Source organism: Sphaerodactylus townsendi, linkage group LG12 (genome assembly GCF_021028975.2).
Source record: "Sphaerodactylus townsendi isolate TG3544 linkage group LG12, MPM_Stown_v2.3, whole genome shotgun sequence".
Lineage (NCBI taxonomy): Eukaryota > Metazoa > Chordata > Lepidosauria > Squamata > Sphaerodactylidae > Sphaerodactylus > Sphaerodactylus townsendi.
In genome coordinates, this window is record NC_059436.1 from 34931254 (window position 1) to 34946932 (window position 15679).

Sequence of the window (15679 nt, forward strand, 5' to 3'; positions counted from 1 at the left end):
ATGCTCCTCAAAGTGTGTTTGGCCAAAGATTTTGTAGAATTGAGGTCCAAGTAACTGCTAGGACAGAAGAAAAAAACTGAAGCCAACCAACCCTTTATTTCATAGGTGTCAAACTTGCGCCCCTCCAGATGTTACTGACTACAGTTCCCATCATCCCCTGCCAGCATCATGCTGGCAGGGGATGATGGGAACTGTAGTCCATAACATGTGGAGGGCCACAAGATTGACACCTGTGCTTTATTTCCTTCAAACATGACAATGAACCCAGCTGCTGAAGCTAAAAAAACAATTGTATTGGCCAAAATATGAGCTAGTCCAAGTTGTGTTTGGCTGAAATGCTCCAGAGGAAGACTCCATTTTTTTCCAAAGCATTAGGGCCCCAGAAGGCTGGGTGGAAAGGGAAGGTGAGGTCCACATTGGGTGGGGTGGGGGCTGTCCAGAAGGATAGAATGTGTCACCAAGCACAAGCCAGAGAGTTCTGTTCATTCCGCTTGCTCAGCAGGAAGAAAGCATTCTACTGTATTTCTTCATCCTCCGGGAACCGTGGAATGATGAACACATCCTGCAATCAAAGAAAGGTGGTGGGCACCATTTAGAAAGAAAAACGGGGAGCATTTCATATGCAATGCTGAGTGCAGCTGTCCAAGAAACTGAGCTCTCATTTTAAAACACAAGAAAACTACGAGTCCTTAAGACTAAAGATGTGCTTGAAAGCACCTACGAAGTCTCAGGTAGCTGAATCAGCTCAGCCTTCCCATGGACTACCACTCAAATCATAGAAAACGGCAGAGTAAATGTATCAATGGTGAGGCAAAATTCTACAGAATACAGGTTGATTGGGGGGTGGGGGCGGAGAATGCACTTCTGAGATGGGAGCTGCTCTTGACAATAAACCCACTTGGGACAGTATTTGTCCTTGCAGGTACTAAACAGCACACGCACAGCCTGAATAAGCCTCCCAGCTTCTACATGCGGCCTTGAAACCTTGTTTTCTGTGATGTAATAATAGTAATCTGCCTTTGCTCCAGCTAACTCAGGATGCTGGGTTCAAGCAAGCAATCACAGTGAAGCAAAAGATGGAGAGTTATAGCTACTTGTTTTGCAGAAGCAGAAGTATGTATTGCTGGTTGCGTGTCTTCTGCAGTTTCACAAAAGTGCTCTGCCAGGACAGCTTTTCTTTCTTTCTTTCTTTTTTGGTTTCTAGTCCCTAATAATTCAAATATAGGTTTGGGAGGGATGTGAAGCAACTACTGGCAAAAAAATGGGGGGGAGGGGTAAATGCTCAGATTTCCCTGTGACTAGCGAGCTGGACCATGAGTGCCCTATGGAATACTTCACCATTGCCAAGCAATGGAGGTTACATAAATTAAGCAAGGGTACCAATTTGCCTACATGGTTGCAGAATTCTGCTCATGCCATACAGGCTAGTTTGGCCCTTAATACCACAACGGAAGAAGTTTAGTTGTACTGCTGCTGACCAAAGCACATATTGCTGGGCAAAGCCTCCCCTGAAAACCCTTCACATGCCGAAGTCATTTCCTCTGGCACAGCCAAAGAAAAATCTACAGACAGGGTAGGTTCCTTACCTCTCGAAAGGTCATGTTGTCAAAACTCTGGATGCTGGCACTCTCCTCTATTCTGCCGCCTCTCGGTGTTCTCCACTTCTTCCTGCAAGAGCTGGCACCGATTGCTCCGAGCACCACCAGGACAATGGAACACACTATGCCAGCTGCCAACCCTGCCACTGATGTCTTGCTGTTACCTGGACATAAAAGTCAGAATTATAATAGCAGATAATGACATCTTACCAGCTGTTAGCGTCGTAAGCCAGAGGAATATAATATGAGACATATGACTAGTCTGGGATGTTAGTGAAAGACTCTCACCTTTTTCCTGCTCCCTGTTCTGGATGGGACTACAGTTGGAGCTAGCTGTATATGAGACATCATCTACAGCAATGGTACTCGAGGTTGGCCATGCTCCACTTGTGGCTTCCAGCACAATCTGCAGAGAAGAAGGTATATTTGAGGCAGATGGAAAATCAGGCTGATCAATATAAGGAAATTCTGATGCAAACATAACAGGCAGTTAGCTGGCGGAATCCATTGCCCATAGGATAGCTGTTCAGCATGAGGTTTATAAAACCATGGCTGAGTTCAGGGAGGGGATTCAATCTTGGGATAGAAACGGGGTCACTTGCTGAGCAACAAACTGGGAACAAGCAAAAAGAAGGTAAACCTGTGACCAGAACTCACTGCTACTGGAGACACTAATAGCAGTGAACATTAAAAAGCTTTCTTCAAACAACAATAATTTTTGTTGAACATAAAGCCGCCTTCCGTTTACGTAGACTGTTGGTTCACTTAGCTCAATATTGTTAATCTTAATGTGTAATTACTGCCCAAGGCCTTAGGCAGAGATGTCCTTGTAAACAACTCAAGTAGCATTTTGTAAACACCTGTCACCTGAGAGCCTTTACCTGAAAATGCAGACAACTGAGATCTTCTGCATGCAAATCAGGCATTGAGCCCACACGAAAAATGGACCTATGCATTAAACTCCCAAGACGATACAAGAAGAAACTGACCTAGGAACTGTTTGAATTAAGCATGACACTGACACACTACACGTGCAATTAACACCTGCAACAATAAACTCCCAGGTACAATGAATAATACATCCAAAGAGAGAAGAGGCAAAACCAGTTCTTTCTGTATACTTCTAGCATTTCAGGTAGGTAGCTGTCTTAGTCTGTAGTAAGCAGAATGCGATTAGAACTCTAGAGAATGTTCTTGGGCACATGTTTTCAGGAGTCAAAGCTCACTTTGCCAGATACAAATAAAATGAAGATTCAACAAGTCCTTATGTCCACGTCAGAAGGTGGAAGGGGTTTTGCCAAGAAGGCCCAGCTGGAGTCAGGATGTAGAGAATTAAAATGAAATCACCTTGATTAGAGCCAGGAAATATGCATGGGAATGGGATTTGTAGACAATTAGTATCTTTCATGAGATAAGATTCTACATACCTGTAGGTCCGGGAGAGGGGAGGGGTGGGGGTTCCATTTTCCTGGGCTTGTTAGTGAATTCTAATACTGCAATCTCATTATAATCTCCCTTTGAAGCTTCTGTTGGGAAAAGTCTACATCCTGACTCCAAATTGCCCTTCATGTTAACACCAACACCATCACGACTCCTTCTGGACTAGTTTTAACAGGCTGGTTCTTACAATGCTGATGAAGGGAGCTTTGACTCCATAAAAGCTTATACTCTGGAAGAAAATTTGGACACTCTAAGGTGCTACTGGGAGGGGAGGCAGCATAGTACAGCTCAGTCTGGCCAGATCTCGGAACCCAAGCACGGTTGGTACTTGGACCACAAAGCCCCTTGGGGATAGGGCAGTATATTAAAATAAATTAATAAATAAATAAAAGCTAGAGACTGCAGAACAAAGCCGCTTGCTGGGATTGCTGCTAAGTCAGTAGCAACATAATGGCACTTACACACATAACATGTTACTGGACTCAAATTTTGTTCTGTACACTTTACATCCATCTTGTTATGTTAAAGCCTCTAGAACCATGGTGGCGAACCTTTGGCACTCCAGCTGTTATGGACGACAATTCCCATCAGCCCCTGCCAGCATGGCCAATTGGCCATGCTGGCAGGGGCTGATGGGAATTATCGTCCATAACAGCTGGAGTGCCAAAGGTTTGCCACCACTGCTCTAGAATGTAATCCCTTTTTATGAGAAGACCCCCACACAGATCTCTTCCCATTTTTCCTTACTGGATCATTCTCTGCTGCTTGTAGGGTCTGCCAGTACAGCCCCAAAATATTATTTTTCCCTTTGGTTCTGCCCAGTCTTAGAATTATAAGGAAACACCTTAGCTAGAAGAAGATTTGTCAGTGGCCACTACAGAGGAATGAGAATGTAGGGAAGTTCTTTATGATGTTGGGAAAGCTGGTTGACTCCGATTTAACTGTGCAATACTGAACCCAGAAGATCTAGCTAATTATTCCGGCTTCACCTGGAATTCGGTGAGGCTCGACACAGAGAGCGTTTGGTTCATCCAAGTCCGGCCTTGATGTCCAGTGGCACTCCACACTGTTCTTTCGCCTTGCAGGCTGAAGAGTTTCACCTCGAGCTGTGCTTGGGCTAGCAACATATAGCATGAAAGAGAGGGGTCAAATGAAGACTTGCTTCTCAGTTCCCTAAGCCACACATTTGAAGGATGCCAGCCCCTCCAAATCCTCATGGAAATGCCATGCTTTCCATTCCTATGTTGCCAGTTGTCTTGCAGGTTTGCCAACTTGCCCATTCCAGACAGGTTCCTGTATCAAAAACTGATCTGTCAAACCTGTGAGAACTCCAAAATGTTTCCCAAGTCAATGAATGTAGACAGGCCAGTAGTATAGTGTAGTGGTTATTGTCAGAAAGAATGCCACAGTTCAGTTATGATCAGGAGCCTGGTGGACCGTGTACATTGCCCCCATTCTGCAGTCACTCCACTGGCTGCTTATCAGTTACTAGGCTCAGTTCAAAGTACTGATTGACACAGACAAAACCCTTTCATGGCCTTGAAGCCTCATATCTACAGGACTGCCTCTCCCCCAAGGATCCTCCACAACTGCTTTGTTCACCTGGCATAAGCCTTCTGCAGAGCCACCCGGCAAATGGGCAAAATCAACAATTGCCCATAGACATGTACTCTCCGTTATGGCCCCCACCTTATGGAATGGCTTGTCTGATGAGGACAGAAAAGTTCCCCTTCTCCTGGCATTCCTCAAACTATGCAAAACGTAACTATTCAGGAGAGGAGCTTTACATACATATTAAACGATTGAGAAAGATGCTTTAATAAACTGATCGAGATTTAGACTATACTACTGTGTATATACTATCAGTTGCTGTATGTATGATTCTACTATGTCATTTTTGCATTATTAAACATGTCAAGTTACTACTTATGGCTCGTTTCAGCTCTGTTTTCAGATTTCTGCTTGTTTCAGAATTTGTTAATCTTAATCCTATTGCATTGCTTACTAGATGTCCAATTGTGTAAACTGTGCTGATTTACACTCTGTAATCCACCTTGAGACTCAGTGAGAAAGGCAGACTATAAAATATATAAATAAATAAACAGGATCTGTGAGGACCACATTTCTCTCTGCTCTACCACAGAAGCTCACTCAGTGATCGTGGGTACAATCTTTCTCAACCTAACCTACCTCACAGAATGGTGGTGGTTGGAATCACACAGAAAAGAGGGAATAGTGGTATTTAGCCTGCGTACTCCCACACATGCCTGCTGGGTGACCTTGGGCTAGTCACAGTTCTTCTGAGCTCTCTCAGCCCCACCCACCTCACGGGGTGTTTGTTGTGAGGGGGGGAAGGGCAAGGAGATTGTAAGCCCCTTTGAGTCTCCTACAAGGAGAGAAAGGGGGGATATAAATCCAAACTCTTCTTCTTCTTCTCTATAATCCTCTTTGAGTCACTATTGTGGTGGAAAGCATAAATGAATAGATGGTCTAGGAGGAGTCAAGATGGACACATCAGCGCAAAATGGTTTGAAAACCCACTCAGCTCTTGCGCAAGCTCAGCAAGACTCTCCTCGCAATAGCTTTGCTAACATCAAGTAGCTAGATAGCTCAGATCGATGGTTTTGCAAGGAGACAACCGTTTCAGTCAGAGCCACCTGAGCTGTACAGGTTGAGCTGTGTTTTCTTGAGTGCCTTGCTCCTTTGCAAACCAGCTAAACAGAGTTGCCAATCTCCAGGGAGCACTTGGAGATCTCCCATGGTTACAGTTGCTCTCCAGATGATGAAGATCAGATAATCTGGAGAAAATGGCTGCTCTGGAGGGAGGAGTCTATGGCATTATACCATGCTGTGGTTCCTCCCCTCCCCAAACCTTATCCTTCCCAGGCTTCAACCCCAATATCTCCAGGCATTTTCCAAACCAGAGCAGGAAACGCTATAAATTATGCTCTGGAATGAGCACAACAGAATGATATTTTAGTCCAATCTTCAGTCCTTAAAGCTGGCCAGCCGATGTCAGTTCAGTAGGCATTTGAAAGAAGGCTTTTAATTAAGGGGTTGGTCTTTTAAAAAAAAAACTATTTTAGCCTGGAAATTGTTATTTTAAGCTCAGTGGTATGTTTTTATGGTCTATGTTTTTTAATGCTGGGCTGGGAATTTTAATGTTTTAATTCATGTCCTCTAATATTTTCTAATTCATGTCCTCTAATATTTTCCTTTTTATTGTGTAGGCTATGCCAGGCAGATTCCCGGAGAGACAAGATTTAAAAAAAAAATCATAATAAATAATTCCTGATGAGAATTAAATAGGCTGTCATCAAGACATGTGAGGATGTCAGAACTCTGGCAGTGACTGTAGCCCTGATGTCAGAGATGACGGGCAGATAATATCTCAAACAGCTTCCTGCTGAGTGAGTCCCGCTGGTCACAGAGAGTGACAGGGCTGCCGAAGCCATCCGCTGAGCCTGAATCTCCTGTGATATTGTTGCAGTATCTGCGCAGGCACGACTTGAATAACAGTGCCCCCTTGCGGCTTAAAACAGCAGGACAAGAAGCTTAGATTAGAGGAGGGCTGCGGGGGGGGGGGGGGTTCCCCATACTTCTGCCTGCCCTCTCCACACTCCCTTGAAAGCCTCTATCAAATTGGGAGAGTTGACAGAATCAGAGAGACTTTGGAAAAGTCTTCCTCACTCTTTGCAACGCTCCACCTTCTGGAGCTGGTTTTCACTTACAGTTTTCCTCCATGAAATTCATGTGGTAATAGAATTGTAGGCAGGAGCCCGTGGTAGCTGGAAGGTGTTCGCTCATCAGACGAGCTGCACTCCTGCCCATCCCCAGCGCTCCAGTGTCAACGTAAGCATAGTGACCTGTGAAAAGAGAGGTTGGGGGCTTGAGACCAAACCTGTCAGGCCTCCAAAGGCCAGCATGCAGCCACCCCACCCTGTTTCACTTCGGATTCATTTTTTTAAATTTTTGGATCACGTTCATTTGGGTGGAAGCTTCCAAACCAGGGCTAGCAGCAACTAAAGTAAACTTTGCAGGAACTGGCGTGACAACCCTTGTAAAAACCTGAGCTGATGAAGGAGACTATGGCTGCCCGTGAAAGCTTTATCTCCTCTGCAAATCAATGTGTTTGCCAGCAGTTAAGTTACTTCCTGGGAATTAATCTATGCCGTCCAAGAGCTGAGTGTGCCAGATCCAAAAGCAAATCAAGAAAGCCTTGCTAAACTACAACCACTAGCCCAAATTTTCTGTGTGTAGTCCTTATTCGTGCCTTAGGCCAGCAGCCTGAGTCTCATTGAACACAGCCTGGAACTGCAGCCAAGCTTACCTGCTTCAGTCTCAAGGGTATGGTCCTCCTTGGGGGATGGGGACCGCAGAGACGTGACCCCTTCCTTCCAGTCCCAGCTGTACCAGTCTCCATGGGGTTTGCTCCATCCGCACATGCCCGACTCAAAATCACAAGACCCTGGCCAAGAGAAGGCTGCTGTGTGACCATTCATGTTGCCCACCCAAGGATTTCAAGCACCCAAAAGAGTGAGTGGTCACTCTCACAGGAAAACAGAAGAGCCAGAGCAGTAGCAGGAGAAACTACTTCACCCTTTCCTAACTTTTAATTATTATCACTATCATTATTATTTGCATAATGATAAAAACTGCTTCGCACACAGAACCTTGCTGCCATCCTTAGAACCCCATGAGGATGGGGTCTTCTGTGGTGCAGAATTTCTAATTTTTGACACATGGTGCTTTTCATGCAGGAGAAGGAAAAATAGCAACTGTCTTGATTAATTTTTTTACGTGACTGTGAAAGGTACACAAGCTCCTCCAACCTCCAGTCACCCTACTGCAGGGGTCTGCAACCTGTGGCTCTCCAGATGTTCATGGACTGCAACTCCCACCAGTCCCTACCAATTGGCCATGCTGGCAGGGGCTGATAGGAATTGTACTCCATGAACATCTGGAGAGCCACAGGTTGCAAACCCCTGCCCAGAGATGTGATCCAGGGGGGGTAGTGCTGTTACCTGATTTAGGGCAGGCCCCTTCCATCACATGAAGATCATCCACAGCAGTGTAAGAGGTGAGACCTCCTCCAGCACCTTTTACTTCAAACACCACCTGTTAAAAAGAACCCGGGAGAGGAACTTGGAGATTAAGGTAAGGATGTGATAGGGGGCAAGGAAATAGCTGACCACGCTTGCGGGCAGTTGAATCCTTCCTCAACAGAAAACATTTGTGCAAATAACATTTTTTATGTTTGTGTGGCACTAAAGATTTCCCCCTCTTTATCAATGGAAACCCCCTTAGTTCCTCCCCTACCATTCCAAGCACATCCCTGGGATTTCCCTGGGCACTGCCCAGAGGGCAAAGATCAGTTTGGACATTATGCCAAGCAATGGTGTACACCACCCCATGTTTAGAACCTAAACCTCAGTTTGAGCTTGCCAACTCACAACTAGCAACTCACAGTTTGGAGCGTGTCTACTTTCATTTTCCAACCTCCCAGGCTCACACATTTGCTCTTATCTCCTTAGTGCTGCAGCCTCTGGAGGCAGAGTGGCGACTGTGGTAGTGATTTGCTTCGACAGTTTGCCAATTCAGACATTGCACCAGCTGTGGTGAGCAGAAGCCCAAAGGACAAACCACGGGAAGGATCTCTCCTGCTTGTCCCTGTTTGTAGAATCCCCACATCAATCTGGTTGTCTTTACCTGCCATTCATCTTGGACCTGGACACTGAAGTTACTAAAGCGCCAGCCCTCCCCTTGCATTGTGCTGATGCTCAGCATCTTGCTTTGTGTGCCTCTCTGCTCCACATACACAGTCAAGGACCCTGGCAAGAGAAGTTGCAGGATTAGGGCTATCCATTAACAACAATACAATAATCCACCCTGGCCGAAAATGTTGTGATAAGAACTTGATGCAAAACACAGTCTATGATTTTACTTATTTGAAAGACCCAGGCTTGTAGTCCTCACATTGATGAAGGAACAAAAACAGTGAGAAGGTTCTGCTGGAAATGTTTAGAAGGGACACAAGTTTTCCAACACATAGTTCAGAGTCACAAGGGCAAGGAGCATCCTTCCTTTCACCAAAGGCAGAACTGAGATTGCAGAATCCTGGAACCAGCATTAGGGATTGTGCTTGCCCTGTTGCACAGTTCATGGAATATGCACGGCCATAAAAGACCATGCTGGCTGGCAATTCGTGGATCACTGATGACCATCAAAAAGAGCAGGACCTCGTCTCTTGGTAAGGAGTCTCTTTATTTGGTCATTTATTATTTGTACACCCCACATTTCTGCCCTTGGGAATTCAAGGCAGCTTACAAGATCAGATATTTTATCTTTCTTGCTATTAAGAGGATGGTGCTGGTTTCCTTTGCATTTTTTCTTGACTGTTTTTGTATGCCTTTTTTTTCTGGTGGGGGAGGGGATTCATATAATTCCCTCTGAGAATCCATCTAAGATGATGAGCAAATTGTATAAGCTATATTTCATGGTGGACATCCCACCTCTTCTCCCCCTCCCCCCCAAAAAATGCTGGACGCCAGCATGGAGCCCTCATTTCTGCAAATCCCACCTCATACCCTCCAAGGAAGGGAGAAGCATAGCCATGCTTACCTGGATCACTGATGCTCAGGTAGTACCAGAACATCACACAATGGGTGTGAAGCAGAGGTGGGAAAGGTGAGGACTGTAAAGTAGCCTTTTGCCCCAGTGGCAGGGTTTCCACACTACAGTTGAGGATCATGTAGTGTCCTGGCAAAGGGAGTTGAAAAAGACAATAGCATGGGACAAAATGGCCACGGTGTACCATTTTAGATATGTATTAGAAAATACCGGTAGCTATATCTTTATGAGAAAATTAAGTTCTGTTCATTGAACCTGTAATACAAAAGTCTGCTAACAGAAAAAGAACTGATATGGGATCAGTATCCCTGCAGTCATTTAGAAAAACCTGGGGAGTAGAAGTAAGAATTGAGAGTTGAAAAGGGAAGAATGAACACTGGGGAGAACACCGAGGAGGATTGAAGAAATGGAAGTCTAGGGAGTTAGAAAGACAGCAAAGGCTTCGGCCCCTTCCGCACATGCAGAATAATGCACTTTCAGTCACCTTGCACCTGGATTTTACTGTGTGAAATAGCAAAATCCACTTGCAAACAATTGTGAAAGTGGATTGAAAGTGCATTATTCTGCATGCGCGGAAAGGGGCCTTAATAGTCACCCATATCTTTTTGCCATCAAGTCACAGCTGATTTTGGCAAGCTCATTGGGTTTTCGAGCAATAGGCATCCAGAGATGGTTTGCCACTGCCTGCCTCTGCATAGCACAGGGGTCTGCAACCTGCGGCTCTCCAGATGTTCATGGTGGCCAATTGGCCATGCTGGCAGGGGCTGATGGGATTTGTAGTCCATTAACTTCTGGAGAGCCGCAGGTTGCAGACCTCTGGCATAGCACTTCCTTAGTGTTCTCCCATCCAAATACTAACCAGAGCAGACCGTGCTTAGCTTCCTAGATCTGACGAGATTGGGCTAAACTGGACCATCCAGGTCAGGGCTGGATATGTCATAATGCAAAAAAAAACCCATATATCAACTTCACATACTTTGAAACAGTCACAAAGATCTGCCAGTCAGAGCAACCCATACGATGACAAAGAAGAAGAGTTGGATTTATATCCCCCCTTTCTCTTCTGTAGGGAGACTCAAAGGGGCTTACAATCTACTTTCTCTTCTCCACTCACAACAAACACCCTGTGATGTAGGTGGGGCTGAGAGAGTTCTGAAAGAACTGTGACTAGCCCAAGGTCACCCAGCTGGCATGTGCTGGAGTGCACAAGCTAATCTAGTTCACCAGATAAGCCTCCACCGCTCAAGTGGCAGAGCAGGGAATCAAGCCCGGTTCTCCAGATTAGAGTGCATCAGCTCTTAACCGCTACTCCATGCTGGCTCAAATATAGTCCTTGAATTGGGCTCAGTAGCAAATTGGCAGCCACTGCAGTTCTAAGACAAGCGTGATGTGAGTCCAGTCAGCGGTACCCATCAGCCAGCATTACCTTTTGGTGTGCCCAGGGTGTGGTCTGTCAGAGGGCCTTGTCCTTCTGTGCCAGTCTGCCGTATCCATGGGTGCTGTCCACTGCTCAAAACCCCACAGTCATTAGTCTCAAAGGAGCAGTGCTTTTGCGCACTGCAGCCTCCATGTGTCGTTGTGATATCATCCAGAGCCACTGTACCCAAGAACCCATCCCGGAGGACTTCAAAGATCACCTGCAGAAGAAGTAAAGCAGATGATCAAGCACTTTTACTTGCAAGCCGCTCTTCGGAACACCTGGAACTGCGTGCACAAGAGCAGTGTAAATTAATGGACATGTAATTCTGCCTAAATATAAATCACAGAAGCAAAAGCAAGGCTCCCTGTGTCCTTAAACCTGACCATTGCTGGAGGGGAAAACAGAATTATTCCAATGCAGGCAGGTCTGCTTAATTTACTTCATCAATCTGGATTGCTGCATGCTGTTTTTCTTGGCACCAGAACTAGAGTTATTCATTCTTCTGACTACAGAAACTTGAATTCCTGACCAGTCATCCACCACCTGGTTCCTAAATATTTATAAAGCCATTTCCTACCTATTTTTGTGTTGCTGTGCAATCATAAGAACAAGACATTTGGAGGTTTAAAATAAACAAACGGGACTTTTGCAGATCGCTGAAGTGTGTATTTGGAGCTTGTGCAACACAGTTACCAAATACCTTTACTCCTACATTGCCCCGTTATAAGCAGCCCCAGTCATTGGCTTCATCATTCCCTCAGGTGTGTGGTGTCTGGTTGACAGGGCAGAAAGGACTCACCTGATAATTCTGAGCAGGCTGGGAGGAAATGTTGGAGAATCCCCGGTGCCACACAGCCCCATGGCTCCCTGTTCTGGTCCACAGGATATGCTCTGGTTCTCCACTAGGCTTCACCTTCAGGTTTAGAGTCCCTGCAAGGCAAACAAAAGAACAACTGAACAGGAACAGTGCAAGCTGTGTCTTCCCAGGAAGAGGGCTGCCTCAGTCTGGCAAGGATCACCTTACCGATTTGGGGGCCCTCCATGCGATACCAGAAAGAAAGGCACAGCCCTTCAGCAGGGAGGGTTTGGGGGTTAGAAGCCAGACGTGCGCGGAAACCAAGAGAGCTGCGGACGGAAGGATCCACCAAGAGAAAATAGCCTGTAAAAAGACATGCCGCACTCGATTTCTGAAGCAGAAAACAAGTTCACTCATATCCAAAATCTGACAACATTTCCAAATTGAAATTTTGGGACCTTTCAAATGTTGCCTTTAGACATTTAAGGTCTACTAGTTAATTGTAAGGCCACGGTATCAACTTGCTAACATTTTTCATAGTAATATTGAATAAGAAATTGCAAGGGGAGAAGGAAATAACTGGGAGTTCTCTCAGCCCAAACTCTGCCTCAGGACCTTGAACCAGCCTATTGCTCCTTCCGAGTTTACATCCCCGCCCCCATTCCAATCTTTAACTGACGCTCAACTACCCTCAACATTCTGTGACTTGTGAAAGGTAGTGAGCATGCCCAGTCCTCATCAAGCTTTTTTTTTTAATTTACAAAGTAATATTTTTCTGCAGTGCTGAGGAATTCCTGAACATAAACCTCAGCTTTTTATGGGTGGCTTGTTTGACTGCCTTACAAGAAGTACTCATCCATAAATATTGCTATTCGTAGCATTTAGACAGTTTTATGCTAATAAAAGGCACTGACTGACTGAGCATTTAGACAGCACTTCCAGGTGCTAAAAGCATTCCACCACGCTTGCCACAGTCCTTACAAGAGCCTTCTAAGGTAGATAAAGAAATGGCTGAGAAAGAGTAGCTGGCCTATGGCCAGCAAGTGAGTTTGTGGCAGAGGCAAGGAAATATAGAGTAGGAATTAGACTGCCAAACTAGGACCAGGAAGATGTGTGTTCTGATCACCAAAGAGCTATGAAGCTCACTGAATGCCTGTGGGTCAGACACACTCAGCCAAACCCAGTAATGGCAAACTTTTTAAGCTCAACATGTCAGAAGTTCAGAAAATGCCTAACTTGATCCTTCTGGCAGGTCACCTTCCCACCCCCATCCCTTGCCCCCAAACAAAAAAGAAACACTGGGATGCTGTGTGGTTTCCAGGCTGTATGGCCGTGTTCTAGCAGCATTCTCTCCTGACGTTTCGCCTGCATCTGTGGCTGGCATCTTCAGAGGATCTCCAGGAGAGAATGCTGCTAGAACACGGCCATACAGCCCGGAAACCACACAGCACCCCAGTGATTCCGGCCGTGAAAGCCGTCGACAATAAAAGAGAAACAGTTTTTAACATATTCATTTAAAAAAAAACACACACAGTCCAATCATGTGTGATGCTATATATTATATAAAGAAACATCAAATAATTACAAAAATGATTCAAATGATAAACAGGGAGAATACTTGTTGTCGGGTGTTGGTGAATGCTGGCATGTCACTCAAAACACTGTGGCGTGTCACCTTTGACACACAGGTCATAGATCCAGATCTGATTTTTGCTGCCTACTTGTTCTCATCTTAAGATCTTATAGGTTAAAATCCTGAACCTGCAGTTGGCACTCAAAAATATTGCTAGAAGCCAGCGTAACAGAGTACATTCCATGTGGCTACCTTTGCCAGTAGTGTGGTCTGCACCCTCAAGCCGTTCCCATTCAAAGCCATCTCTCTGTTCAATGAACCAGTTGCACCAGTCTGTCTCAAAGTTACAGGACATCCCTGCAGAGAGAGAGAGAGAGAGAGAGAGAATACAAGCAAAATGTTAAGAGTATCAGAAGGGTGCTGCTGGATTGCTTCAAAGGTAAGGCTCATCCAGCATCCTGTTTCCCACAGTGGCCAGCCAGCTGTCCTGGAATGCCTACAGGGCAAGCACAGAGACCAAAACCTCCTTTTATTATTGCCTTGCAGCAACAGGTATTCAGGTATACTCCCTCTGAATACAGAGGTTCCACTGAGCCATCATGGCTAACTAGCATGGTTAGAGGTATCCCCCTTTACAATCTTTTCTAAAGTGCCCTTAAAACTATCTCAATAGTGTCAGTAACCTGGAGGAATGTTTATTCAACTTTGCACATGAGTAGGCAAAAAGCATGCATGGACAGAGCATGCAACGGACAGAGCACAGTCTAGCCATTGCTGCCAGTGTCCAGAGAGAAAGAGAGAGCAGGAAGTTCATATCTGGTTGTTGTGAATGGTGGATCAGGAGGTGGTCTCTCTTATAGCCTCAGGGCCCCAGCAGATGCATGAAACCAGACCAACAATTATGGCCCAACCACACCAGCCCATTATGGATCAATCAGCATGATCTAAAACCACAGAGAGCAGGCAGGATTGAAGCACCATACCTGTAGATAGCGCCTGGCTGGAGTTACACTGTGCAAACTTAATCTTCCTGATGGCCAGAAGGGAATTATTGGTCTCTTTGAGGTTCTCCAGACCCAACAGCTCAAGCTTGGAAAAAGAGACACAGAGATGGGACAAGGCTTGGCATTCCAAGACTACCACCTTGTTACAGAAAGCTGCAGGATGGGATTGAAATCTGCAAGAGACGTCTGGCATGCAGCAGTGAGGGAATCCAGGTTAGTTACACAGGTACTCTCAATAGTAATTCTCAAACTGTGTGCTGCAAGAAGTGCTTTTATTATGTAACCTTTGAGCCTAAAGTACTTTGAGCCAAAAATATCCACTCACAAAAAGGACTGCCTGCTGTATCTTTTGAAGAAGAAAGAAGAGAAGGAGGAGGAGGAGGAGTTTGGATTTATAACCCACCTTTCTCTCCTGTTAAGGAGACTCAAAGGGGCTTACAAGCTCCTTTCCCTTCCTCTCCCCACAACAGACACCTTGTGAGGCAAGTAGGGCTGAGAGAGTTCCGAAGAACTGTGACTAGCCCAAAGTCACTCAGCAGGAATGTAGGAGTGCGGAGACACATCTGGTTCACCAGATAAGCCTCTGCCACTCAGGTGGAGGAGTGGGTAATCAAACCCAGTTCTCCAGATTAGAATCCACCTGCTTTTAACCACTACACCACACTGGCTCTTTCTTCCAGTTAGCCTCCAATAAGTCTCTGCTGGAGGCAGACAAGTCTTTTGCATCTCTGTACCAGGTGCAGCTATGGAGATGCAGCGGAATTGTCTGCCCTCGAAGGCTGCTGCCTTCCATGTTTCTGCATAGGTCATTGCTCTGAAGGCACCTAGATCCAGTTTTATTTCATGGTGGTGTTTGATTACTTTTGGTTCTTCTCCGTACCAGCAATTTTAAATTGGTGGGTTTTCTGTATTTGATTATGTTTTGTTGCTATTTGCATTGTAAGCAGCCTTCAGTTCCAGTAAGGAAGAGACAGCTATGATAGATGAGAGCCGGAAAGACAAGCGATGACATGAAAGTTACATCGATGGAAGGGAATGTGGTAATATCTGTGACCAAGAAAGGTACTCTCCTCCCAATAACCTCCTTTCCAATTAAACAGGGAAAAGCAGACTAGCCTTCAATGTGTTAACACTTCTTGATTGGACAGTCCAGGTTCTTGCAGGCTTAAGTCCAGGACTGGACATCCAGATTGATGAAAGGCCCTGGAGCATATAGGG

The 15679-nt window shown here is 45.5% G+C and overlaps 1 protein-coding gene across 1 annotated transcript in view; it reads right to left on the reverse strand.

Moving 5' to 3' along the window:
* Positions 1 to 124: 124 nt before the first annotated feature.
* The window catches only part of MAMDC4 (MAM domain containing 4), a 39642-nt gene continuing 24087 nt past the window's right edge, over positions 125 to 15679 (reverse strand). Inside the window, exons 17-30 of the mRNA XM_048512134.1 lie at positions 14441 to 14546; positions 13710 to 13814; positions 12113 to 12247; positions 11888 to 12018; positions 11095 to 11305; positions 9660 to 9797; positions 8748 to 8869; positions 8063 to 8156; positions 7369 to 7506; positions 6770 to 6904; positions 4028 to 4155; positions 1887 to 2004; positions 1587 to 1762; positions 125 to 562 (exon numbers count right to left, since the gene is read on the reverse strand). Coding sequence (XP_048368091.1) covers positions 515 to 562; positions 1587 to 1762; positions 1887 to 2004; positions 4028 to 4155; positions 6770 to 6904; positions 7369 to 7506; positions 8063 to 8156; positions 8748 to 8869; positions 9660 to 9797; positions 11095 to 11305; positions 11888 to 12018; positions 12113 to 12247; positions 13710 to 13814; positions 14441 to 14546 — 1785 coding nt within the window. The 3' untranslated portion in view covers positions 125 to 514. The remainder of the gene's footprint in view (positions 563 to 1586; positions 1763 to 1886; positions 2005 to 4027; positions 4156 to 6769; positions 6905 to 7368; positions 7507 to 8062; positions 8157 to 8747; positions 8870 to 9659; positions 9798 to 11094; positions 11306 to 11887; positions 12019 to 12112; positions 12248 to 13709; positions 13815 to 14440; positions 14547 to 15679) is intronic.